At 47.9% G+C, this 25,917-nt stretch overlaps 1 protein-coding gene across 1 annotated transcript; it reads left to right on the forward strand.

Moving 5' to 3' along the window:
* LOC104352637 (alpha-2-macroglobulin-like protein 1) lies at nt 1-24,222 on the forward strand. The gene is made up of 33 exons (XM_086460886.1): nt 1-116; nt 1,298-1,481; nt 2,444-2,606; nt 3,167-3,219; nt 5,770-5,983; nt 6,433-6,517; nt 7,867-7,978; nt 8,998-9,112; nt 9,531-9,640; nt 10,108-10,275; nt 10,512-10,742; nt 11,422-11,485; nt 11,871-12,016; nt 12,287-12,436; nt 13,812-13,896; nt 14,711-14,825; nt 15,514-15,739; nt 15,869-15,995; nt 16,583-16,704; nt 17,207-17,261; nt 17,870-17,953; nt 19,010-19,186; nt 19,327-19,408; nt 20,207-20,363; nt 20,603-20,677; nt 21,063-21,225; nt 21,638-21,852; nt 21,991-22,206; nt 22,319-22,443; nt 22,761-22,851; nt 23,583-23,651; nt 23,966-24,068; nt 24,182-24,222. Exons 1-33 carry the CDS (start codon nt 1-3, stop codon nt 24,220-24,222), a joined length of 4,239 nt encoding a protein of 1,412 aa, XP_086317012.1.
* Nucleotides 24,223-25,917: the final 1,695 nt, after the last annotated feature.

Consider the following 25,917-nt stretch of genomic DNA (forward strand, 5'->3'; position numbering starts at 1 on the left):
ATGACCACAAGAGTTCACCGTGAGTTCCAGCTGAGTGCACATGCCAAGGGGTTGTGGGACAATCCAGGTGGAGGCAAAACAATGGGACTGGGGCTGCAACTGGCACAAGGAGCAGGGTCAGTGCAGTGAACAGGAAACAGGCTGTTGCTTAGCTAAGTAAAAAGCAAACTTGTCTGAATGATGCTGGTCCATCCACAGGGGAGTAGGAGAGCAGAGAGGCTGGAGTCCAAAAAGGCTTGGATTGGCTGAGCAACATTCTGAATGGTACAACCCTGTGCCTGCAGCACTATAAACACAGGAATGAGGCAGAAGGAAGGAAACTTTGGGGCTGCTTCTCTTCTTGGGAGAAACGGCAACAGCAGGTGGCCTGAAGACCTTGGAAGGAGTGAAGCTGCATCCTAACTTATCTCCTGACCGGCCCTCCAGAGGAATCCACCTCTCTGGGGGTCTCCCATGAAAATGTGGACTCCCTTCCTCCTGAGCTGCCTGCTCTACACCCTGGGGATAGTGGCACAACCGTAAGTGCCATTTAAAAATCTGGTGATTGATAGTTCTGATGCTGAGGGAGGGGCCAGGATAGCAGGGAGGGAATGTGGGACTCTGTGAGGGGTCTCCTGGAGAGGATAGACGTGAGGTGGTATGCAGCACTCCACAACCCTTGTTGTGAACACAAGATCCTCCTGAAGGTGGGAACAGCTCTCACAGATGTCGCTGCAGTACAAGAAGTAGGTGAGGACTGGCAGTGGGAACAAGAAGAGTGAGGGACTGCAGTCTGAGGCAGGCTGAAGGGAAAAGTATAGGATAAAGTGAGGGGCAAATGAAAAGGACTGCAGGGCTGGGGATAATTAAGCAGGAACCAGTCTGCTGCCAAGGTAGTTGAGGAGCTGCCTCAAAGCAAGAAGGGTGCATCCTTTTCTGTTGAGAGGCTGGACTGTTGTGTTTTCCATGTGTACTGGGAACACCTAAGAATGGTTCCCTCTGAAGAAGCAGGGTTGGTCTCTGCTGTATATATTTCTCTGCACTACTGTAGCATCTTCCAAAACCATGTACGCACCAGTGTTGCCTGAGGTCACCTGAAAGTATTTCTCTTGTATTGATCTGAAATTAATCATATACCTTCCATCATCACTAGAAGACATTCACAGTCTTGTTGTTAATCTGTCCCTTTCACTCCAGCAGAGCAGCACCTCCTGCCCCCAGAGAGGTGGTAAACCCTCCTGCTTTCTCAGACCGTAGGCTATTAGTGCCAAGAGTGGGTGAGACTTTCAGGATGTCATGTCTTGTTTCCCCACTGCAGGAGGTACCTGATCATCATTCCAGCTGCACTGCCTTACCCCTCTTCCCAGAGGGTGTGCTTGGACCTCCGTGGGGTGGAGAAGCCTATTCGTGTGGCCTTAACTCTTGTGCACACATCTGGCAACCTCAGCCTCTACCGCAAGGTCGTCCGGAACAAGTGGATCTTCGAGTGCTCTAAATTTCGGGTCAGGATCATTCTTGGCAGGGACCTCTACCTGGTAGCCACCAGCATGCTCTTATGGCTCATGACTCCTCTCACCAGAGAAATAGAGAATGAGGATCATGGGAGGAGAGAGGGCGTGGAAAGGAGAAAATGCAGTCAGGGAGACTGTTTAGTGGGAACCTGGTGCTGTTGCTCCCTGCCTTTGTCTGTGTGCATGATACTGTTCCTGCTGGGTATCTCACAGTCCACCCTGGTGGCACATTGAGGGGAGGCTGCCTGGCCAGGCACCAGAGGACTGAGGAGGATAGAGGCGCTTAGAAGCACCCAAATGGCAGCTGTGCAGCTCATTCTCTCCTCTGAAAAGGAAGCACTGTCACAAGGTATCATTTGTGGATTGTGATGCAGGAAGAATCAGACCTTTCATCTCAGCCAGCCTCCCACCATGTCTGCTTCCATCCAAGCTTCTCTTTGAGGGCTGGAAAATGTGCTGGAGGACTAGGAAAGAAATGGGAGGGTGTTCACACAAGCTCAGCACAAGTCTTTCTGATCTGCCAAACTCATGAACCTTATTTTCTTGGTTTGCACTTATGAGTAAGAGTGGATTTCAGCCTCTGTGACCCACACACTCTAGGGAAGAGATTTCTCGTCAACATAGACCTTTTCTTGCCTTGGGTTAAGTCTTCTCCATCTCGCTCCCTGCAGGCTCTAACAGTGGCCCTGTGAAGGGGCAGACACAATTTCTGTGCCAGAACAGGTTCCCTTTTCCTCTTGTCCAAGTTCTGTCTCAAGTGCAAAGGAATTGTCCCTTGTTCCTCAATAGGCACAGACCTCATCCACTGAAGGGACATCCTGTGCTGGCCTTCAGAGTAAGATGGGGAGGAGGCTGGACAGGAGCAGCAGAAGCAAGGAGAAGAGAACTGCTCTGATGCCATCTCGTGCTCTCCTACTGCCTGCTAACCTGGTGTCTTCTCTTTTGTGTCCTAGGTCCCCCAGCCTGCAGGCAGCCAGGAGGTGGGCACTGTCCACTTACTGATCTCCAATGGCCACTACTTCAGTACAAATGAAGAGAAGCAAGTCCTGATCCGCAGGACTGGCACAGGCACTTTCATCCAGATGGATAAACCTGTCTATAACCCAGGACAGACAGGTGAGCACTGCACGGAGAACCCTGACAGTTCCCCTGCCTTGACCTGCATGGACTTTGTTCCCAATTTCCCATGAGTGCCTTGCTGAGTGCTTTGTGCCATGAGGCCTCTATGGGGATGGAGGGGCAAGCTATCTGCTGCCTTCTAGAGCGAGGTATCTGTGCACCGTATTTTAGGGGTGGGAGGGGACTGGAAGGATTGATCTCACAGGCTCTAGGAGCAGGACTGGCTCAGAAGAGGAAGCAGACCTGAACGTGGTCTTCTCGACCAGCACCAGGTAGAACTAGTCTGCTTACACTGCAAACCAGGCAACATAAGGGTAACTTCGGGTGTAGCCTATGGGAAAGACCCCAAATTGTGAGGCTGGCTGCTGGGCTGCTGCCATGTGTTTGAGGGGAAAAGGTGGTAAGCAGGGCTGAGCAAGGCGTAAGGGGGGCTGCAGGGCTGATGTGGAGCTGCCAGTAGGGCAGTGTGAGGTGCTGTGATTTTGGGGTGAGGCAAGTGCAGGGCAACTCTCTTCCCGAATGCACTCTGTCTCTTTAATGTGCTCTTCTCCCTCCAGTGAAATTCCGGATTGTGACCTTGACTGAAGATTTTGCTCCCGTTAACAACAAGGTAAAGCCCGTTAAGTGGAGGCGAGGAAGTCTCTGGGCTCCTTCTGTCAGTTCTGCCTCCTCTGCCAGTCCCATGCCATGGAGGCTTAGATGGTCTCAATGTCTGCAGCACCCAGGGTGGCCAATACCAGCCCTCTACTAAACTAAATTGGAACAGCAGTTGCCTGTTTGCTTATATGTGCTATTGCTCTCACAGGATGGCTGCTGCTGGCATTTGGGGAGCATGCCAGAACTCCCTGCTATTTGAGTTAGTACAGGGCAGCCCAGGAGCTCCACGTATCTGACACCACCCCCCCCCCACCCCCCCCGCCAAAAAAAAAACAGGCAGGGCTTCTGGGGACATCTATGGGCTGCTGCCCGTCGCACAATTACCGGACAAGTTGTGTACAGACTCGGTGAGACCTGAAGCTCCCTCCCACCACTGTGAAAAGCTTGCCACTTTGTTGAGTGTGTTGCATCTAAGGGTGGCAGAGGGTCTGAAGGTCTGAATTAAGCTGTGATGCATCTGCAAAATTTTAAGAAAAATCAATTGATATCTGAAAGGATATGCATGAAGTGATCATAAAAAAAGAAAAGAGATAAACCAGTATAACCAAATTATACTGACTTGCTGCTGGCAGCAGCTCATTCTCCCCATGTCAAGAGAGTGAGAGGTTGCCAGAGACTTGCATATGTGCTAGCCAGGAAACTGCAAGACTAGCATCTTTCTACAGTAAGTAATTATACCTGCAGCCGGCAGCTATAGCTATTTCAGCTGTAGCTATTTCACACTACTCTGTCCCCAAGCAATTTAAGGAGAGCTGACAGGAATTTGTATCATGCCAGATAAATACTGAAAGGCACGCACGCACAGGGAGTTGGATCAAATCCCTCTGGACTGAAATAAGAGATCCTTCCGGCTTCTTTATCGCTGACTTCATTTCCTCTTTTTTGGGCTATTGGTGAGAGCCTAGGATCATGCACTCCTTTCTCCTCCCAACAGAGAAGTCACATCTTTTATAGTAGTTAGATAATTGAGTAGACGATACATTTGCTTCCATGCCTACAATTGGTTTATGAAGATATTCGACCATAAATGTTTGCTGTCTATGTGTGAGTATAAGTAAATTATCATTATAACTGTTAATAATACTGTGATGAAAATTCAAGGTCATATTTAACTAAAGCTACTATGAGGCTTGAGTGCATTGCAGAGTTAAAGCTATAATATATAGCTTTTAAATTAGGAGGGTTGGAGAGAACATAGGTGCTGTTCATCAGCACGTTTTGTTTTAGCATTGACATCAGATTAATGTTATGAAGATAGTTAACCTGTACTTTTTTTTTTTGTTTCAGTGAAAACAGATCTGCCTATGATAACTTACATGATAGCTTAGAATGATGAATAATGTGAATTACAATTGGCCTTCTGTTTACAGACCAGTTACTCTCTCAAGCCCCTGCTCCTGTCTCCTCATGCCTTGTGCTCCCAAATCACATGTCCTTTACCACTACTGCCTCCTGGCTGATAGCTGCAGTGATATAAAAAACAAACAGAGAATTAATAGGCCTAGAAGGGCTGAAGCATGTCCTTCTTTGTTTCTCTCTGTTACTGTCAGCCATAGTCAGGAGTAATTCATACTTCCAAGTTTTACCTCCTAGGCCAGCGGTTTTACAGGAAAATATGGGTCTATTCTTCCTATAGGTGATGCAGTTTTTCTAATTCTTGAGATTTATGTCACAACACTGATGCCTTTTAGTATTTGTGAACTTGGGATGATGGTATTTTTAAGTGTCTCTACTTTTCTCCTTCTTTTAGTAGTAAGTTCTGGCTTTCACTCTTGTAGATTATCTATGGAAATGCATCTTAAAAATTCAGGGATCAAAAAGCAAATCCAAAGAATACCACAGATTTTTATGTTACATATTTTCCTTACTATTTTCAAGCCATTCTCCTGGTTTCAGTAGGATCAAGCTCCTTGTAATGTAATGCTTGGGACTGGTGGTGTTGTCACAGCACACGGGCTAGTTGGGTAAGATAAGTTTATTTGCAGCTTGCTATGTCATGCCAGTTTCTGACATTGCTGTCTGTTTGCTTTGCAGTACTCTGTGGTGGAACTCCAGGTGGGTGTTTCAGACTCCTCAGATGTTATAAGGAAAGGTACTTCAGTATGGATAGTACCTAGGCTGCCGCCTTACTGAGTCAAGTTGCTCTTCTTAGGGTCTGTGTAAACACATGCATGCATATACTCTGTCCACATGCTTCTTGATAACAAGCATTGACGATCCAAATGTTTCAGCTTCCATCCATTTCTACATTCAGGAACAGCAGCCAGGCTTTAGCTAAGTCTTGCAGTTCATCTTTACATAAGACTGGGGAGTCTATGTGTCAGGACCTTTCATACCTTCTTTTTCAATGGCAGTACAGAATAGAGTAACCATGGCTGGGCTGGGTTCACCTCTGTTGGTGCTCCAGCACTCAGGTTGCTTCAGCACCATCTGGGGAAAAAACCAGCAGGAACCTGTGAAAGCCTCTGAAAACCTCTGGAACACCTTTGTGGGCTCTGTGTAGAGAACAGCAGGCGTTGCTGACAACTGCCTCTTCCTTCCTTCCCTTGGACTACAGGACCCAAACCAAAACCGCATTGGCCAGTGGCTGGATGTGAGACCAAAACAGGGCATTGCAGATCTCTCTTTCCAGTTAGCTCCTGAACTCTCTCTGGGGAGTTACACCATCACCGTGGTGAACCCAAAAGTGTCCAGTACCTTTAAGGTGGAGGAACGCGGTAAGATGGAGTATGGAAAACAAAGAATGGGATGGAAAACGTTGCTTGTTTCTATCTGTATAACAATATATAGCCAAACATAGTAAACTAAGATTTATTGTCTGAGAGCTAGGATTAAACACAAATCTATAGAGTACAAAGTGGGCAATATCAGAAATGAAGACAAGGGAGATTGTGCTGGAGATTCCTGGAGAAGGTATCTGCTACCAAGTAGGCTGGCACAGAGTGAGAACACACTAAAGACCTCTGCGAGACTGTTCGTATGTTGAGGGGGAAAAAGGAGATTCTTTCTTTGGTTTTCATGGTTTTAATTAAGTCCTTGCTTTTACCTCATGAACATGTTCCTTCATGGGACTCCAGCCTTACCTGAACACACTCTTCCCTTTTGTGATCCCATGTCTAGGTAGTCTGTTGCCTTTGATGGAGTAACTCTGTGGTTTTTGTTCCAGTGTTGCAAAAGTTTGATGTTTTCTTTGAGGGACCAGCTCAGATTTATGCTTCAGATAAAACTTTCCCACTGCGTGTATGTGGCAGGTAAGAAAAATGTTCAAGGGAAAGGAAAGAGCTCATCAAAACTGTGTCTCTCCTTCCACATGTCTCCTATCTCTTGAATCCATCAAGGAGAAGTGGCTCAAGAAGGGCCAAACACAGTTATTCCTTTTGAAGAATCCCAAACAGTGCAAGAGTCAAACTGATGAATTCTTCCTTGGGGAAGAGATACACGAGCCACACTTGGGAGAGACCATCCAGTTATAGGGAGACTTGTCCTAGACGAGTGATACCCTGCTCTGGAAGCTGTGTATGTCCAGCCTTGAAAGATCTTATGTGGGGAAAAATGCATATCTTATATGGGACTGATCTGTTGAGGTAAAGAAGCAGGAACTGGTGTTCTTTAGAAGGTTATGCTGTTCCTTCTCACTTACGTGCTGCTGAACTTACTGCCTTCTTAGAAGCAGCAGGTGGGTTTAGTTATGTAGTCATCAGCAAAAACTGAGCAGATGAGGGTGTGAAGGAAGGCATGACCTCAGATGATGTAAGCATAAAGGAAGATGGAGAATGATCCGGAAAGCACTTTGTAGACAGATAAAGGGCGTCGGCTCATTTGTATTTAAGACTGGATTGTCCGGAGACTTTTGACGTCTCTTTGCTGCTGGTCTGACATAATTTCTCATTAATTGGAGCATTTAAAATTAGACCATATGAAGCTCTAGTAGAAAACAGTACAGCAGTCTGCATCCCCAGGAGGGGTCATAGATGTCTTGCTGTTACTGATACTGTCTGAAGCATTGCTCCAAAACGAAAGCCAGAGAGGAGTCAAAGCAGGGAAAGGCAACAAGGCAGGCAGGGGAAATGTCCACACTGACAAGGACACACTTCTACTGTACCATGCAAAAAAAAGCAAAGCAGGTCTGATGATGGAAGCAAGAGTCCATATCATGAGATAAGCCCATGAGGCATGTCTGAGGTCACTCTGTAGCTCTGTTACTGCTATGCCATGCACTTGCTGTTGCTGTCTGCAGGGACACAGGTTTCTGCTGCTTTCACACCTGAGCTAATATCTCTACTGGGTGCTGCTCCATGCTGCATGGAAACATCAGCTCAGGTCAGCTCTGTGTGTCTGCCTGCAGTTCCAGGAGAGCAGACACCCAGAAGTGAGAGATCTTTGGAGACTGTGGGTCCTTTACTTTGTTTCTGCCTTTGTTGGATGTAGCACTGTGCTATTGTACTCCCTAAGTACACAAATGTGCTATATTTTCATTCATGCCTGTCTGCTTACCAGCTGCATTAAGACTTTCTTCAGGAAGGCCACCTCTGTAGAGCAATGTTCTCAGCAAAACACACAATGCCTCTGCTTAGCAGCTCCTCTGGTGTTCTCCCTGCAGGTACAGTTATGGGAAAGCAGTACAAGGGACCGTGTGGGTGAATTTGTGCCTGAAGGCAAGGAGGCGCCCTCAAAATGTCAGCAGGGACATCTGCAGGGAATACAGTGGTCCGGTAAGTAAAATACTGGAAGATACAAGGGTAGTGAAGGAGAACCACACAGGACTAAGTATCAAGGGCTGACTGAACAGAATGAACTGCTGTGTAGGGAAGGTGTACTGACCTCTGTAATGTATATGGAGACTAATAAGTAATTGTTTTTATGCAATTAATGCAGTTATTGTTGCCTAGACCAACTGAGAAGCCTTTACCTCCAGAAGTTCTTCTTTGTAACTTTGCTTATTAATGATAGGGACTAGAAAAAAGGAATTTCACAGAAAGATTTAGAGTTCTGTTCTTTTCTGGAAAGAAGCATAACTTGCCAGAAACTGATGCAGTGTAAGAAACAGCAATTAACAGAGCTTTCTCAGGTGCAAAATTATCGTGTTAAGGTAAACCTATCCTGGAGCTGCACAAGGACACTAATGTATGGTGGAGACACAGTTAATTCTATAGCCAAATCACACAGTGGCTTTTTATACTTTGTTTTCTCTTTTTATATATTTATATATTGCAAATTTTTATGTTTTCCTTATTACATCTTTCCATTCCTAACAAAGTATTTTATAGCTGGGCTCTTCCTTTGAGCATATATGGTTGAAAACTTTTCATGTTTTACGATTTGTTGTTACGACTTGTTATGGTAGTTGTGGTCTTCCAGCTCTGGAAATGATTTGTTGCTCGGAGTTTTCATTTGGTTCAGCAGTTCTTCTAGCTAGATCTATTAAAATACTCATATATTTGCTCTGTGATGCAGTTAGTTCAGTCTTCAGTTTTCTACTAAAGCTGGGAAGTTTGACTTAGACAAAACTATGATGCATGTTTTGTTTTCTGTTTCTACATTATGAATTACACATATTCATGCATAAAAAATAGAAAATACAGAATTTAAAATGTGAACCTTGTCTATCTATAGATGACTCTGCCTTATTATTTGTTGCAGTCAACAGTTATGACAGAATGACTAATACCTTGCACTTCTGACTCTTTCCTGTCTCCCCAGCCCCAATAATATTTACTGCTTCCTATTGCAGACTATGAGCAAGGGGTGCTTCACCCCTTCTGTAAGCATGTCAGTCTTCAACCTGGCTCACAGTGAGGAAGATGGCAAACTCTATGCAGAAGCCTCTCTCCTGGAGATGGGCACAGGTACCCTGGGGCTCAGCAGAGAAGGTGTAAAGGCGAGAGGGACTATTCTGGGGGTCTAAGGGTCAGAGCGGGCCTAATTCCCCCTCTCCTCCACCTGGTGCTGGGACCATTACAGGACATGAAGAGTGGTCCTCCTTGAGGAACTCGTGCCCATGGAGAGCTACTCTGCCAGCAGCGGGCAGATGAGGTGTGGCTGGGAGCATGGTCTGTGAGGCCACAAAGAGGTTTGGAGACATCTTAACTAAAGAAGAAGTTGCCACAGGAACAGCCTCCAAACCTTGAAGGCTGCTGGTGTTGGGAAGGAAGTTTGAGACACTCTGCTTAAGAGTGGCTGGGAATAACAAAGTGAGGTTAAACTAGGGTGCGGTATTTACCTCCAATACTGATCCTGCTTTCCTTGCACTCTGTGTTCCAACAGGGGTGCAGATCAACACCTCCAGCCAAATCCTCATCTCCAGGACTGCTGCAAGGGCACTGTTTGAGACACCAAGTGCATATTACATCCCTGGAGTACCTTACAGGGGGAAGGTGATTTTTTCCCTTGCTTCTTCCCTCCCCATTATTTGCTAAGGAATTTAGTGTCTAGTAAATTTTGCTGACCCAAACCATTTTCTGTTCCGCAGACAGAGTACTTTAGCTTGCAGTGTGTCACATTACTTGACAGTGCATCTCCAGTTTCTGAATTTCAGATTTCCTGATGTGTTTAGACCTCCAGCTTCTGCTGACAGTGATGAGTGATGTCTCAGCTGTTGGCTAGTAGATGAGCTACTCATGCTCTAGCCACACACACCTTTTGTATCAGACAGGTTTTAATCACTCTTAGCTTAGCTTTAGAGATGAGGGAGTTTTATAGGTCTTCTGTCTTCTTGGGGCCAGGCTGAAGTTAAGGTCACCTACACAGCAGGCTCTATGTTTGTCAGAGGAGGAAGGTTTTGGCTATGACACTGGAAGAAATACCTGACTTCAGCTTTTCTGCCTCACCCTGTTGTCACCAGATCAAGCTTCAAGATCACTATGGAAATGGTATGAAAAACAGAAAAGTTTATCTTGTGATAAAGTTCATGAGGCGTCAGTTTATCAAAACATACATCACAGATGACAGTGGAATGGCATCATTCAACCTGGACACAACTGCTTGGAACAGCTCATCAGTCTCTTTGGAGGTAAATCCCACCTCTGCATACAGGAAAGTGAGAATCCTTGAGCTCTGCCAGTGCTTCCCACTCCTGCCCTGCAGCCCCCCTGCCACTCAGGCCTGGGATCCCCACACAGCTCTGTCTGTGCAGAGCCAGGAGGAAGACACCAAGCAACACCCTTTCCCAAACCAAGCTGATGACATCCTAACAAATCACTAAAGTGTGAAACTCTTATTTTCTGTGTGTCTTTGGTCCCCTCTCAGGGAAGGTTCGCACTGGAGGATCTTACGCACACACCTCGAAAAACTAACTTCAGTTACACAAATGCTTACCATCACCTGCAGCCCTTCCACATGACAACCAAGAGCTTCCTGGACATACAACCACTCACAGAAACATTGCCTTGTGGGCTGAAGAAGAATGTCCAGGTGACCTTCACACTCAATCGGGATGACCTGGGAGAAGACACCAGCCGTATAAGTTTTGCATATTATGTGAGTAAGGGTAGTAGAGAACCTGGGGTAAAAGGCTGCACTGATGGGACCAGATCCCAATAAAATGTTGAGGGTGTAATTTAGATCATCTCTGGAGGGATGTCAGGAAAAATTTGCCCTTGGAGAACTGGTGAACACTACACCCAGTAGAGCTCAGCCTGACCGGAGTGTGACCCTGGTATTGGGGCTCCAGTCATCTCCATGGATGGGAGGAGGCTCCTACCTTTGCAGCCCATCTCCTCCCTTAGCCTCTGCCAAGGCTGCAGTGGGAAGTGTCTTGTGAAGACTCTGCTGTCAAGTTCTTCTGCCTTTAAAACTGGGTGGGGGATCACTTTTTCACTCTGGTTATTGAACAGCTGCTCAGTGGAAATAGTTTTTGGTCCAGTCTGGAGATCTGCCTACTAGAAGGGAGATACCTTAGCTGCCTCTCACATATCTCTAGTGAACCCACTACCCATCCATTGTCCTAACTGGACAGACCAGACCAGAATTTCACATGTTAAAGCTCCTCTTCTCTCACTGTGATGCCTACAAATCTGCTGTACCCTAGGTATGGGGTTGGATGTGACCCACACTTTATTTCTGAGGTTGCACAGGAGAGCAAGATGCACATGGATGAGTGTGACTGTGCTCCGGTGGCAAACAGCAGTCTGTTCATCCCGTGTCTCTCCTCCCGCAGGTCACTGGGAAGGCTGGAATTGTTGTCAGGGGCCAGAGGAGTGTCCAGGTTGGGAAGCTGAACAGTAAGTCTGTGGCAGCAGGACAATGGGAAATGATTGTGCCTGGTGGGTTACTAGGTTGGACGGTGAGAGTTGCCAGAGTTTCTCTCAAATTCCCTGAATCTATAGGTCCTGGGCAGTCAGTGAACAGCACAGAGGGAGGCTAAGGAAGTAACTCTGTCAGCTGGAAGAAGCCAGAAAGACAGAACAAGGGAGACGATGATGAGAAGAGAGACTATGAGGACCTGTGGGAAGATGGAACACTTAGGGTCAGAGAACGGAGGGAGAGGGCAGACAGAGTAGTAGCAGGAATTAATTTGACATTATGAGATTATAAAGCATAAAAAAGGAGAGCAGAAGGAGATCTCAGTGGGGCTGTGATGAAAACAACTTGCCTTTCCTTCCTCAGTGTTGAAGGGCTCCTTCTTCATCCCTTTGACCTTCACTTCTGACTTCACCCCATCGCCTTCCTTAGTGGTGTACGCCATCTTCCCCAATGGAGGGGTAGCAGCTGACAGCATCCGTTTTGATGTTGCCTTGTGCTTTGAAAACCAGGTGAGACTCATTCCTGTGTCTGGGGGAAAGCTGACAAGCAGAAGCCAGCCAGCCTGAGGGAACGAGACCCTCAGATCCTTCAAAGAGAGAACTGGGGAGAAGAGAGGAAGGGGTTGTCTGCAGCACAGTGCCCAGGGACCAGGAAAGTTTCAGCAGTGACTTCTGTTCATAGCAGTGGCTGAGCAGGGAAGAATCCAGTTGGTCTCCCTCTTTCTGTCTTTTCTGTCTTTCTCTCTTTTTCATATTTCCTTTCCTGGTGTGTTGTTCAAGGTCAAGGTTGGATTCCTAGCTAAAGAAGCCCACCCAGGGTCAATAATGCAGCTCCGACTTCAGGCAGCCCCCGGCTCCCTGTGTGCAGTACAGGCAGTGGATGAAAACATGTTCTTCGTGAGGCCAGAGAGTGAGCTGACAAGCCAAATGGTGAGTGTATGTGCAACCAGGCAAAAAACCAGGAGTGATGGATGAGCCAGGGGAGGCAGGCAGGGGCTGTGGCAAGTGGAGCCAGAGGCTAAGGGATGAGGAGGTCTTTGTGTGGAGGAGAAAGTGGGGTCTGCCTAGAGAGATGGGCAGTAACAGATGTATGATAGGGGAGGGTGGAGCGAAGCATCTGGAGGTAACTGCTCCTGGCCTGATTCTTCCCTGCCTGTGAGTTTCCCTAGGTCTATGGTTTGTTCCCCACTGCCTACCGACATGGATACCCTGCCCAAGTAGAAGAGCATTCAGATCACTGTGTTCAGCCCCAGTCCACATCATCTCTGCTACGAGGAAAGCCACAGCATTCCTTTCAGCCTGACATCTTTAAACTCTTTCGGGTAATCACCTCATGACTTTTCCCAGAGCTGTTGAAATTATGAGCATCTGAGATGTCTTTCTTCCCAAGCAGTCTGAGAATGCCTTGTCTTCTCCAGACAGCCCCTGCTGTCTGTCCTGACCTAGCTGTGCTGGCTCAAGAGACATAAAATCTCAACATTGGCATGAACACCTGTATTCCTCTCCACAGATGCAGAAAGCAAGATGATGAGATCCTGGACCAGCAAAACCCAGGGCTTGGAAATGAGGTCCTGGGCTGTGTACTGTTTGTCTACAGTATTAGAGAAAAGAGAGACAGGGAGTGATCCCAAGCATTAGATCACAGATCATTGACATGGCTTAGCTGTCTGGCACTGTTTTGGACTGTTCCCAGACATGTATCTTGGTGTCTTTAAGGTAGATCTCCTCTAGAAAGGACTAGCCTTAAGCAGCATGGACACAAGACAGGGAATGCCATTTCGCATTGGATCTGGGCATCAGACCCTGTCCTCTTTTATTTAGCAATAGAGACACATCCTAGGAGGCTCTTTCACAGCATAGGGACATCTTGTGTTTGTGGACAGGCCCATGTCATGGCCCCAGGGGCTGAATAGGATGTGTGCTCCCCATCACACCTCTGTATGCCTTCAAAGGACAGATCTCATCCAGCTATTCCCTCCAGTGTGCCTGAGGGGACAAGGCAGGACACTGACACCTCTTCTCTGTGCCCTTGCCACTGGAAATGCATCAAGAGAAGCAAGACATCCCTGTGTACCCCAGAAGAGAAGTGGTTGTTTAGTGACCTCCTGAGAAAGAAGGGATTGGAGAGGCTGTGCCATGGCTCCCTCAGCACTGTGTCTGCTTGGGCCAGTGCTGCTCTGGGCCACCCAGGCAGTGGGCTATCCTGGCCCCAATGGTTTTCAGATTGATTTTGAAGAGTAGTGGCTGCTCTTCCCCACTCACAGATGTTTTTCTACCTCACCTGCCCTCCTTCTTTTCCTAACAGAACATGGGGCTGAAAATCTTCTCAAACCTTGCAATCAAGAAGCCGTCTCAGTGCTTTCATCGGGTGGATAGGAAGCCGGCCATGGGTGAGATGCACTTTCAGCCTACCTGGGACATGAGGTCACTACGACGGAAGAGCCCTCTGATCTCTGGGGTTTGCTGCTTGTGGATATTGTTGGCTTTCTGAGGAGTAATGGATGCTACTGCCACAGCCTAGCTGCCCAATCCACCAGCCTCAGCAGGAATGACCCAGTCTCTACAAAAAGGTCTTTGAAGAATGTCACTACCTGGATGTTCTCTGACATTAAAGGATGGCATTCCTTTTCCTGACACAGACAAACCCAAGTGTGGGCCAGGATCTGTTTCCCAGTGACTACCCCACAGGCAGTGCTGAGACCTGGCCTCTGTCCCCACCTGTGGCTGCAGGGACAGTCACTTCCTTCCTCTATGCCTCAGTTTGCACTAGATAATCATTCTAAGCCAACTCTCATGTCTGCTCACATTTAAACCATTGCTTGCGGAGGGCCGTGATTTTTCTGCAGACAAGCAAACAGTATTGTTATTCACAGAATTACAGAAGTGTTAGTCAAAATGGCTCTCTGAAGGTCCCTAGTCTCTTTAGCACCAACTCTGGGTCAGGTCAGCAAGGGGCTTTGTCTCACCAAGTCTTGGAAAACTTGCAACTAGCTCACTGCAAGCTGATTCTCCTGTTACCACTGTCTTTTCCCTTCTTATTTTCCCTCTCCTACCAAATCAGCCCCTCCCTTGTGTTTTCTTCTGCCAGACTCTTTACACATCTCTCTTACTGCTTGCTTTGCCTCTTGCCCCAGTGCTAGGCTGTCTATCATTGGCAGAGTTCACCTGTCCCACTCTGGTGGGACTCCTTATTCTTTCTTTCAGGGGGGCCTTCTACAGAAGACCAAAGAATCACTAAGGAACAACCCCAATTTACAACCCATGGAAGACTTCACCACTATTTCCCTGAAACTTGGATCTGGAATCTGTTCTCTGTTGGGTAAGTGATGCCAGAGGTCACAAATGGATAGAAGGATGATCCCTTTGTTATTGAGTCTTGGCTGACTTCCATTTGTGTAAAGTCCAGCCACAGGTGCAAAGAGAGGTCTGCATGTGAATTTTGTCTCTTCCCTGCATTTGTAGTCTGTCAAACTGAAGCCTAGTAGACTTTGAGGTGCAGAACTGAAGTTTACACAGGTTTAGAGAAGAGAATACACTTCAAGACCAAAACATCAAGTATCCTATCTTCACATGTTGGGGTACATATTGGGGTACACTCTACTAACATCTCAATTTGGTGGGTGCACCAGCTAAATCTGTAACCAAGTGGTTAGGTTAAGACTGATGTATCAGCTTTCAGGAACATACAGTGCTGCTGCTTTCCAGAACATCATGCTGTTGACTGACATCATGCTGTTGACTGAGAGCTGAATGCTTGGACAGTCTCTTGCTCAGGAGAAGGGCATAAAGCCATTACTGGTGGCATTTAAGCAGGGTTTATGGCTCTAGGGAAAAAATTGCTGAGAGCTGCTTTGCTGTGAGCCACTGGAGGAGAAGTCATTGATAACATAGCAGAGGTTGATCTGAGCATGAGGACCTGCATAACCTCCCTCACCCAGGGTTATGAGCCCTCCCCATTGCATTGGGGTGGGATGAATTTCTTCATGCAAGTGCTCTCTTCCTCTCAGCTCCAACGGCAGCCGGAGTGTCCTAGTTGCAGCACCTGTTGCTGCTGCAAAGTGGAAAGTCAAGACATTCTGCTTGGCTGGGAGGGGATTTGGCCTTGCCCCGCCCACGATCCTCAGAACAGTCCAGCCCTTCTTTGTGGATGTGACACTGCCATATTCTATCATCCGAGGAGAGACCTTTGTGCTGAAAATTACTGCATTCAACTACCTGCAGCAGTGCATACAGGTGTGTGCCTGTGCCACAGGTAACACTGTGTAGAACAGACCTACCATGCCCTCCTGTTTTACAGCATGCTGTGCCAAGCCATCTCTCCCGAGTTGCCCAGTCACTCCCCTGCATCTGTCATTCCCTCAGATCCACGTGGCCCTGGCTAAATCCTCAGGCTTCCAGGTGGAGCCGTGCCGGTCCTGCAGGGACAAGGAGTGTCTGTGTACAGAGGAGTCCAAGACTTTCACATGGAATGTGACAGCAGTCCAGCTGGGTATGGCAGCAAAAATGGGAGCAGTGATGGGGAACCCTAAAACTGAAGTGAGAGGGAGCAGGAGGTCTACAGAAGCTGGCAAAGCCTTGCTTCCTCTGGATCCCAAAGTTTGTTCTTGGTGCTTCAAGCATGCAATCCATCATGTCTTTCTTTCTCTCTTCTTAGGCAGGTTCATCAGAGAGGGCAGGAACTGAATGGGTGGCATGGACAACTCTTGGAGAGGGCTGTGGGACCAGCTGGGGAGGAAGGGACTGCATGAATGTGGGTGGGGGGAACCTTGTATTGCTGGTGCTGTGCTTCGTATGCAATGGGAAGGGGACACTGGGGTCCAAGGGGCTGCTGGACCCTCTGTTGTTAGAGTTATATGTAGTGCAATGAAGTCACCATTGGTGAGGTATTACCTAGTTCCTTGATGCTTAGGGTGTCTGAACAAGCCATCAGTACTGGCTGGCTCACCTTTACTGGCCAAACCACTGAGACCATGAAGACTAGCCATCTGAAGCATCTCAGACCACTATCAGTTAAAGCAAGTTGACTCCATTTTGCCACAGGTATAAGAAACAAGCCCTGTTCAATTTATTTGCTAGGGACTCTGAATATCACAGTGAGGACAGAGGTACTGGACACCACGCCACGGTGTGGGGGCAGGAAACCCTTGCCAGCTAACATGAGGCGGAGGCATACGCTGGTCAAACACTTGGTGGTCCGGGTCAGTATGAGAGCAGGCTTGCTTCTCTCTCTTGAGTATCCCTGCTCATGGGGGAAGGGAGGCTGAGCTGGGCTAAATGTTTTCCTCTCCTCATTTTTTTGGCCAGAATTAGCATTCTGAGGCTGTGGCTCAATTTGCTCTGTCCAGCTCCAGGTCCTAGCCTATTCTCTTCTTGAGGTACTCTTTCTTGAGCTGCATTCATACACTACATCCGTGTTTCTCCCTGTACCTCTCCCAGCTCAATCACCCATTGTACATGAGCTTTTGTGTATGCTTACTGAGCAGAGAGCCCTGTCCCTCAGGCTTGCTCTTGCTCTCTTGAGCAGTGAAGCAGACAGCTTCAGTGCAGATCTGCCAAAGGTGAGGAGGATGGAGTCCCTGACAGCCTGGGGACTAATCACTGATTTCAGACCTGAACTTGCTCTGAAATTTTGCTGCTGTTTGGGAATTTTGTGTATATTCTTGTTTCTCCTGTCCCATGTTCATGTTCCTGCCCTGGCAGCCAGAAGGCGTATTAGTGGAGAAGTCTTACAGCTCCCTTCTGTGCCCGAGAGGAGGTATGTGGACAGCCTGCGTGGTTTCTGCAGCCTGAAATAACTAGACCTGAGAGTAGGACTAACCTGTGGGAGTTCTGATGAAAGAATGCTTTCAAATGATTTTTGACATAGGAAATTTCACTTCCTATTAGGCAGGAAAACAAGAACTATTACTTCCACATGTGCTGTCCTACTGAATTTGACACTGAGTATAGGTGACAAAATCCTGCTCTGCAGTGTCCTTCCCACACTGCAGCCCCTGGGCGTTCCTGGGGCTTGATAGTCACCAGTGAGAGCTGCTCCAGCCTTCCCACCCTGTCCGTGAAGTATTGCAAGTCTCTTCAGGATGTCCCCCTGCTGAGTGATGACCAACTGTGATTCTTGTGAAGCTTGTGAAGTGTAGTGAATTGAGTTGTGAAGCTCAGTGAGCCCTCAGCCTCGCCAGCAGCTCTCACACCTTCTAACCTGTGAAGTTTCCAGGCAATGGAACTTCGCATGAAGAATTGTAGGGAGCAGTCTATGTGAGAGGGATGTAGACAGTGTCCCATTTATCTGTGCCAGTCTTGTCTCTCTGGTTATATATGTTTGGCTTGATTTTTCATGCTACACCTTTATTCTGTTGTTATCAGGAAACATGGCTGAAGAACCTATGTCCCTTTACCTCCCTGACAATGTAGTAAAGGGATCTGCCAGGGCTTCCATTTCCATCTCAGGTAAGTGATTTCTATTGTGGGCTCTCTGACTGCTGTTACAGATGAGCAAGGCTTAACTTGGTGATGGTGTCAGGGGATCCATTTGACATGAAGCTGCTCAAAAGAGAGGATGCTGTGTTTCTATTCTCTGCAAGGTTTTCCAACACTAGGCTTTCAGATTTTTGGATTAGCACTTAGGCTTTCACGGCAAAAGTAATCTGTGGAAGAGAATAATCCTTATTTTTCTAGCTAAAACTTCAGAGCAGAGACTCTAGTCCATTATTTTTACTGGGACTTTGGGATCTCCGCTAGTTCTGTGTAGATACAATCAGTGAAGTTCATAACAATCTTGTCTCTCTGTTAAGTTTCGCTGCTACAACAGAAGCTCCTGGAGAGGAGAAATCCTTCTCAGAATTACTAAGCTGCAAAATAACTTTGGAGAGGGTACTGGGACCAGACGTGCCTACCATTCAATGTACTTCTTTACACTGGGCTCATTTGCCCCCATGCCAGAACTGGTATGAAGCTAGGCCTGGCGTAAGTAGCTATGGCTATTATGCAACAGAGCCCCAAAGGAGGAAACAAAATACAAGGCTTTTCTGCCTGGCTGGAGGACATATGGACACTTTCAGACCATCTGACTAGCACCCCTGCTGGCTTAGTGGTATTTTGATGCTTGACACACGGCCAGGTAGAACAGGCCTGGATAAAGACCGGAAACATCTCAACCTTTCCCTAAGTGCTTTTATATTTGTCTGTATGACACACTGAGCAACTGCAGCTCTCCTCATGGCCTTTTACAAATAATACTTGTTATGATTGGAGCCTTTCAAACTGCAAAAGCTGATAAGGGAAAGTTCCTCAGGGACTCCATAGTGCGGTCACCCTGCATCATGATGCTGGACTACGAAAAGGCAAAACAGTCACCACTCTCTATCCTGCACTCTGTTGTTTACTCATCTTTCCGCCCCTCTCCAGTGTTTTCTTCCTGTGCTGAGATAAGGCATTATTGTCCGCTGCCTGGCTGGGAAGCACCTCAAATCATACACTTGCTTTGTTTCTTAAACTCTTGCATAGGTGACCTCATGGGGATAGCGCTGCAGAACCTGGACCGTCTGGTGCAGATGCCCCATGGCTGTGGGGAGCAGAACATGGTGCGCTTTACCCCCATTGTCTATGTGCTGCAGTACTTGGAGAAGACAAGGCAGCTGACCCCTGAGATCAAGGAGAGGGCAACAGGATTCCTGCGCAACGGCAAGTACAAAAGACCCACCTTGCTCCTCTGCCTTCCCCTGTGTCCAGCCTACCAATATCTCTTGCCCTTGCACTCACTCTGTCCATGTTGGTCCCTTTGTTTTACTGTGCTGTATTAATCACTGTTCCCATCTTCCCAGGGTACCAGATGCAGCTTCTTTATAGGCACAGAGATGGGTCCTACAGTGTCTTTGGGCAGCAAGATGGAGAAGGGAACACTTGGTAATCACTGCAAATACCCCTCACCCCTGATTTTCCCTGTCTGGGCCAGAGCAGCTAATGTGCCTGGGAAAGTTGATAGGATGTGTGTTCCTTCTTTTGGATGGAGACCTCAGGACGTCTCTGATAGGGAGACAGATTGAGGAACTTGAGCCACTTGAAAAAGCAGTGAGGCAGGGCAGCAGAGTTTCTGGGAAAGCAGAACAATAAAGATGTTGTCCCAGGGGACAGGAGGTCCATTTTTGTCTGTATGGCCCTGCTGTTGCTCCACAGACAACAGCAAGTACTGCTGGTGGTGTCCCAGCAGCCAAGAGGAGTACATACTGGTTGGAGGTAGATCAGGGAAGAGCAACAAAAAAATCATCTCACCAGGGAGGGCATTGCTTGGGAGAGTTTGAAAGAGCTGCATTGGCCCACCTTGAACCTGTGTTGTCTGGACTCAGAGAATTGCAGAAAGGAAGGGAGGAAGAACATGGGGAATTCAAGATCATCTCTAGATATTTGTGGGAGATGAAGTGCAATGAGTAAAAGTAGAAGGGGCAACAGGTTTTTCACCTGTAAAATGGCTGGGTAAAGCAGTAGTACACAAGTAATGCATTTGTGGAGCCAGGCTGAGGGAGAAGAGACACTGGGGTCCTGTGGATCATTTCCACTTTTAGCTTGTCTTTCTGTATGAAAATGACTCTTTTTTGGCACCCCTAAATATCAGTGCTAACTTCAGGGACAAGCACCAGGAGGCCTTTGAATTTCTCTTTGTCTTTTTTGTGTTTCTCTTTCTCTCACAACTCATCCTTTTCTTAGGCTGACAGCTTTTGTAGTCAAGAGTTTTGGCCAAGCCAGAAAATACATCTATGTAGATGACAAGAAAGTCAAGGATGCCCTACGCTGGCTAGAGGAAAACCAGCTACCTAGTGGCTGTTTTGCCATCAAAGGGAGCCTCTTTCACTCCTCTCTAAAGGTAAATAAGGGCCAAGCCAGGCAGCACAGCTGGGGAATGGCTGAACAGATGCTGTGATGGCAAAAGATTGTGGGATCCCAAAGGATCCTGGAAAGTCACTCCTGCAACCTGTGCAACCAGCCTTAAAAAGAGCAGGGTATGGGGTGGGAAACATGAAAGAAATGCTTTTCCTTCTGGGGAGTCACTGTCTGCACCCTCCAAAAGCCACCTGGAGAATGAACGGTGCATTCCCTTCACAGGGCAGCGTGGACAATGAAATCTCCCTGGGGGCATATGTCGCTGCAGCACTGCTGGAGCTGGGTCAGCCGCTGAAGGTGAGCACGCTTCTGCTCCCTCCTGCTCTCTTGTATGCTCCCATGCCTGGGCACTGCTGTGGGGATACATCAACTTGTAATGCTGGCATTCTCCAGGCCAGAAACAGGTAGGGAGCTGCTGGAAGGCAGTCAATGTTTGGCCAAACTGAAGTCATTCCTCAAAAGAGACAGTGCTGTAAAACTGGAATGGTGCCATAGTGTTTGGAGGCTATGAGTCCCTATGCACACTGGGGCTGCACTACCTTTTTTCTCAAAAGAGTGTGTAATTTAATGGATTTCTCTGGAGCTACATCAGGAAGACATAATCTGTCTCCCTGTGATGAGCTCCCCTGCCCCCTGTTTTGCTCCTGTCAGAGTTTGGCACATTCCTCTTCTCCCAACACAGGGCAAGCTGATGCAGACGACCCTCCGCTGCCTGCAGCGGGGGGTTCACAACATCACCAACATCTACACAGAAGCCATGCTGGCCTATGCCTTTGCCCTGGCTGGGGACTATGAGACAACCCAGGAGCTATTGTACAAACTGGAGGAACAGGCTATCAAATCAGGTGCTGACTGCTGGTTGGGGTAATCTTCTTGTTCACCTGCTGGGATTTGGAGTAATGTATGCCCAGCTAGAGCGGTTAGAAATTATATATGTATTTGTACGTATTCCTTATATTTGTGCAGTGACTGCACTGTGTGACTGAAAATAGAGGAAGTTATTTCACAAGCTGTGAGGGTGACTTATCAGAAAGAGAGTTGCCTCAGCCTGGATGACTTCAAGATCCTCTTGAGGGAGGAGGTAGGAATCTGTGAGCTAAGACCAGATGAAGCCCTGGAGAATAAACAAGAAAGTGATCCTGGCCTTAGCACAGGAAATGAGCTGAAGGAGCCCTGAGAGCACTCTGGGTTTTGTTTCCCATGAAACCCCAATTATGTCCTCTTCAGATAACCTTCATGCTCCTCTTCCTTCTGCAGGAGGACAAATTCACTGGAGCCCCAAGCCAAGCTCTCCGACTTCCACAGACTTCTGGCCTGATACCCCATCAGTGGACATAGAGTTGACAGCCTACGTGCTCCTGGCATACCTCTCTAAGCCACGGGTGCATGCAGGTGACATGACAATTGCAGCTGGTATTGTGGCGTGGCTGACCCGGCAGCAGAACGCTCATGGGGGCTTTGCCTCCACCCAGGTAACAAGTAGCTCCCTGTGGACTGATATACTTTTAAACCCAAAGTTGGCAGGGCAAGTCCTCTTGAGGTCTTCCTGTTCCAAGTCAGCTTCACTAGAACTGATGCTTTCAGACAGGTGACTGTCTCTTCCTCTCTAGGACACAGTTGTTGCCTTGCAAGCCCTAGCAAAATACGCAGCAAGGACATTCAGCACATCAAGCCAGGCGCTGGTGAGGGTAAAGTCCCAGAGGGGCTTTGGGAAGGCTTTCCAAGTCAACCACCAGAAGCGGCTGCTGGTGCAGCAGGCAGCACTGACAGAGGTCCCAGGGCAGTTCCTGGTGCAGGTCCATGGCAGCAGCTGCATCTTTGCTCAGGTGAGGTGGTAGGACGAGTGTGGGAGAGAGGAGAGGTGGAGGACTCTGCCTCTTCTCCCTGCATGAGATCATGCCTGGCCTGTCTTTTCCCCTCCTGGCCCTCACCCTGCAGATGGTGCTGAGGTACCACAAGCCTCCCCCACCGGCTGCTGTAACCTTCACTCTGCGTGTCAAGACAGAGCTGACCAACTGTAGCCAGGCCAATGCACGTGTCCTCACCGTCCGCATCCTTGCCAGGTGACTCCAAGGGTTGTTTCCTCCTCCAGCAAGACCTGCTGTGCTTGGAGACAGCAGCCAGGAAAGCCTCAGGGCTGTAACAGAGGGACCTGGCACTTGGGGTGGACAGGACAGAGGGTGAATTTGGTAGGTGGGAGGGGTGGGGAAGGAAGGTGCTGGCTACATCCTGCAAGAGGGAGCAGTGGCTGCCATGTCCCCAGTCCCGGATAGGCTACCTGGCTCAGGGTGCTGCACACAGACTATGGTGGTGGAGGGAAGTGGCACTGGGAGGGCCTTGTTCTCACAGTCAGACCCTCTGACTGTTTATTCTTCTTCAGCTACATCGGGAGCAGAGTCACATCCAATATGGTGATCATGGAGGTCTCCCTGCTGTCTGGATTCATCCTGGCTCCTGGATCCAGGATGTTGGTAAGGACTTTGGAATAAAAAAAAAAAAAAAGCAGCTGTGGTGACTAGGTCCAACCTGCCTGCTCCTGTTGGGAACTGTTCATTTTGGGCCACAAGGTAACTAAATTAGCAGGGGCCTTTTGCTGTTGTAATCAAACCAAACCCTCTCATTTCCATACAGGGCCCACAAGGGCTGGCTATGGAAGATCAGAGGTGATTCAGCTTCTCCCACTGACACTATTCTGCCTTGGTCCAGAAGAAAAATATGCTACTGGGTGTGCTAAACACCAGGATTTGTTTGCCAGAAATTCTAAGACAAGATTTCTTAGAGACACTCTAGTTCTAGGCAAAAAGATTATTGTTTTCCAACTAAGCCATAAAACTGAAAGATTAATTATTTACACAGCCCCCAGGCAGGTCTTTAAGAGCAGTCTAGCAGTCAGTGAGATGAGAGAACAAGAGTCTTTACTGGTGCCTGCTCCTGTTTGCTGACCAACTCATCCACACAGCCTTTTGCCCCCAGAGTGGGAGATTCCTCTAACTAGGCAGGGACAGAATAGTTCATCCCCAAGATGCTCAAAAGGAATGTCCAGGAGGGATTACCAAAGATACAACCACTAAGACCCTTATGCGTGAGAAAGACACAGTTCCACACAGATTCCAGCTCCACACCATCCCTTCAATACAATAGAGGGTCCCTCAGGTCAGGAAAGTGCTCAAAAATTTCCTTGTGTTATTGTTTCCTATCCCAGCTGGAGCGCAGAAACATTGTTAAGAAATTAGAAGTGAAAGATGATGTGGTCTACATTTATCTGGAGAAGGTAAGTGGGAACCAAAAGCATTTGGTTTGGCACAGTGAGAGCAAGAGGCCAGAGGACAAGGAGCTGTGTAAAAAGCCCGAGGCTAGGGTAGGCATAGGGAAAGAGCACTGGCAGAACTGTGGGCAGAGGAAGCTTGCCCAAATTCATTGTCATTGGATTAGCATTTGCTATTCCTCACACGTGCTCCATTTTTAAAATCCAGAATCTCTAATGGATTACAGAGATTTAGTGCAGGAAAACATTTAAGCTAGGGAAGATGAAGATGCTATGACTTCTTTCTCCCTTCCTTGCTAATTTCTATCCACCTTCACAAGCTCAATGATGAATCTCAGACTTTCATTCTGCAACTGGAACAAGTAATTCAGATGAAGAACCTGAAACCGGCCAGCATCAAAGTCTATGATTACTACCAGCCAGGTGGGTTGCAGATTCCCTCCTGCTTTGGGGTTGGGAGCTGGGTTCCTAGTTCTCTGGCTGAGAAAAGACGTTGTACACTCTTCTCTGACTGATTTCCTTATTTCCTTTTGCAGAGGAGCGAGCCTTGGCTGACTACAGTGCTGTCTGTAGTTGAGGTAGGCAGCAAGCCCCTGTGTGACACAAACAGTGACATCAGGAAATGATGGGTCTTGGGTGGGAGAGGGAATGTAAGCAAAGACGGTAAGGAGGATGGTAATCAGTGGGAAGCATTTATCCAGCTAGAAAGAGGAACTGGTAGTTGCTTGTGGCTAGGTGTGCCGAGCTAGGATGGGGTCTCTTTTGCAGACAGGGAGGCAGCTGGAAGGCTCTGGTGAAAGGCAGAGACAGGGACAGCGCCTCTCAAAATGAGTGAAGAAGGATGGGCTGAGCATCATGTGTAGTGAGAATGCAGAGCTATTGTTAGCCTGTGCTAACAAGGGTCCTCAGACCCAGACCCAGCTCCATTCCATCCACCCCTGACTGTATTCATTGCAGGTTAGGAAAGGGATTCAAGGAGCCAAAGGAGCAAGGTGAATCTGGGAAGATGTAATATTTTTTCTCGTAGGGTGACATACCCAGCTGCCAGAAGGGGGATGGCTTGTTAGTAGTAGCCTGAAGCCAGGATAGGTCTGGAGAAGTCCCTTCTGGAAGCACAAGACAGACTCTTGACATGGTATATGCTGCATCCTGACACCATTCCACAGAGAGAGTGCTGCCTAGGGACCTGCCTAGAGAGCCACCCCCACTACTAGCCAAGACAAGGCACCTTTCACAGCCTGATGATAGCCATGGAGGGACAGGATCATGCCCTCCTTGTTTGTCTTACCTTCTATCTCTACAATTGCACATGGTTCCTCAGAAAGGGGTGGAGGAGCTCCCAAATTTTTGATAAAGGAAAGGACAGGAACTGCCACACTATGACTCCTGCCTTTGCCCAATATTTCAGGTTGGGTGCTGAATGGAAGGAAGTGCCCCAGCTGGGACAAAGGCCATATTAAAGTTGAGCCCATGTGGTCCTGCACCTGAGTGGATGAACTGAGGGATCACAACAGTCCAGCAGTTGTGCCTGCACAGTGAGGGCCTCGTTGGGGCAGGGTGGGTGGTATCACATATCTGGTACACACCTGGGAAGAAGAATTAAAGTAAGCATGACCCCTGACCTTGCTGCCATTGTGCCAGTTGTTGATGAACTACTTATGGCTTAGCCCATAAAGATACCGTTTCTGGCATTGCCAATGTACAAACCTTCTAGCTCCTCTGTTGTTCTCTTCTCATGTTTCCCATGGTTTCTCCTAATACTTCCTGCAGTATGACCCAGGCAGGTTTGGAGTACAAGATGCAACTGAAAATGCTGTGACAGCTGTATCTCCTCTGCCTTTCCTGCAAGCTCCTGTGCCATAAGCTCTTCTTTGAAGCAGTCTCCTGATAGTAACGTAGTGCATTGAGACCCTAGCCTCTCACCCCCACCCCCCCACCCCCCCCTTAGCAGTACAACCTTGCCAGTTACTCTTGATAAAGGTCTCTAAATGCAACCGTTGGCCAATGGAACTGTTGAACATATCACAACCCTCAATTGCCTTTAGCGCCAACTTGTGTGATGGTCACCTCCCCCAGATACCAGCTGTGCCTTGGTGCGTGCTCTACCTCCTCCTGTGCAAGTCCACTACTGGAGGGGCAGAGTTCTGCGTGTGTATATGTACATGCATACACAGAGCAGAGGTGAAATAGCTACTTTTCCCAGGTGCTCTTAAATGCAATTTTCCTGTTTTGGGAGAAAAACAGTAAACCTGAAAAATCACTCAAACAGACA

Source organism: Leptosomus discolor, chromosome 1 (genome assembly GCF_034619465.1).
Source record: "Leptosomus discolor isolate bLepDis1 chromosome 1, bLepDis1.hap2, whole genome shotgun sequence".
Taxonomy (NCBI): Eukaryota; Metazoa; Chordata; class Aves; order Leptosomiformes; family Leptosomidae; genus Leptosomus; species Leptosomus discolor.

Bases quoted from the DNA above. Each gene is read 5' to 3' on its own strand.
- LOC104352637 (XM_086460886.1), top strand. From the start codon at position 1: ATGACCACAAGAGTTCACCGTGAGTTCCAGCTGAGTGCACATGCCAAG. The intron at 9,641-10,107 runs GTGATTTTTTCC...TGTTGTCACCAG, and splicing joins GAGTACCTTACAGGGGGAAG to ATCAAGCTTCAAGATCACTA. The intron at 21,226-21,637 runs GTGCTGACTGCT...TTCCTTCTGCAG, and splicing joins GGAACAGGCTATCAAATCAG to GAGGACAAATTCACTGGAGC.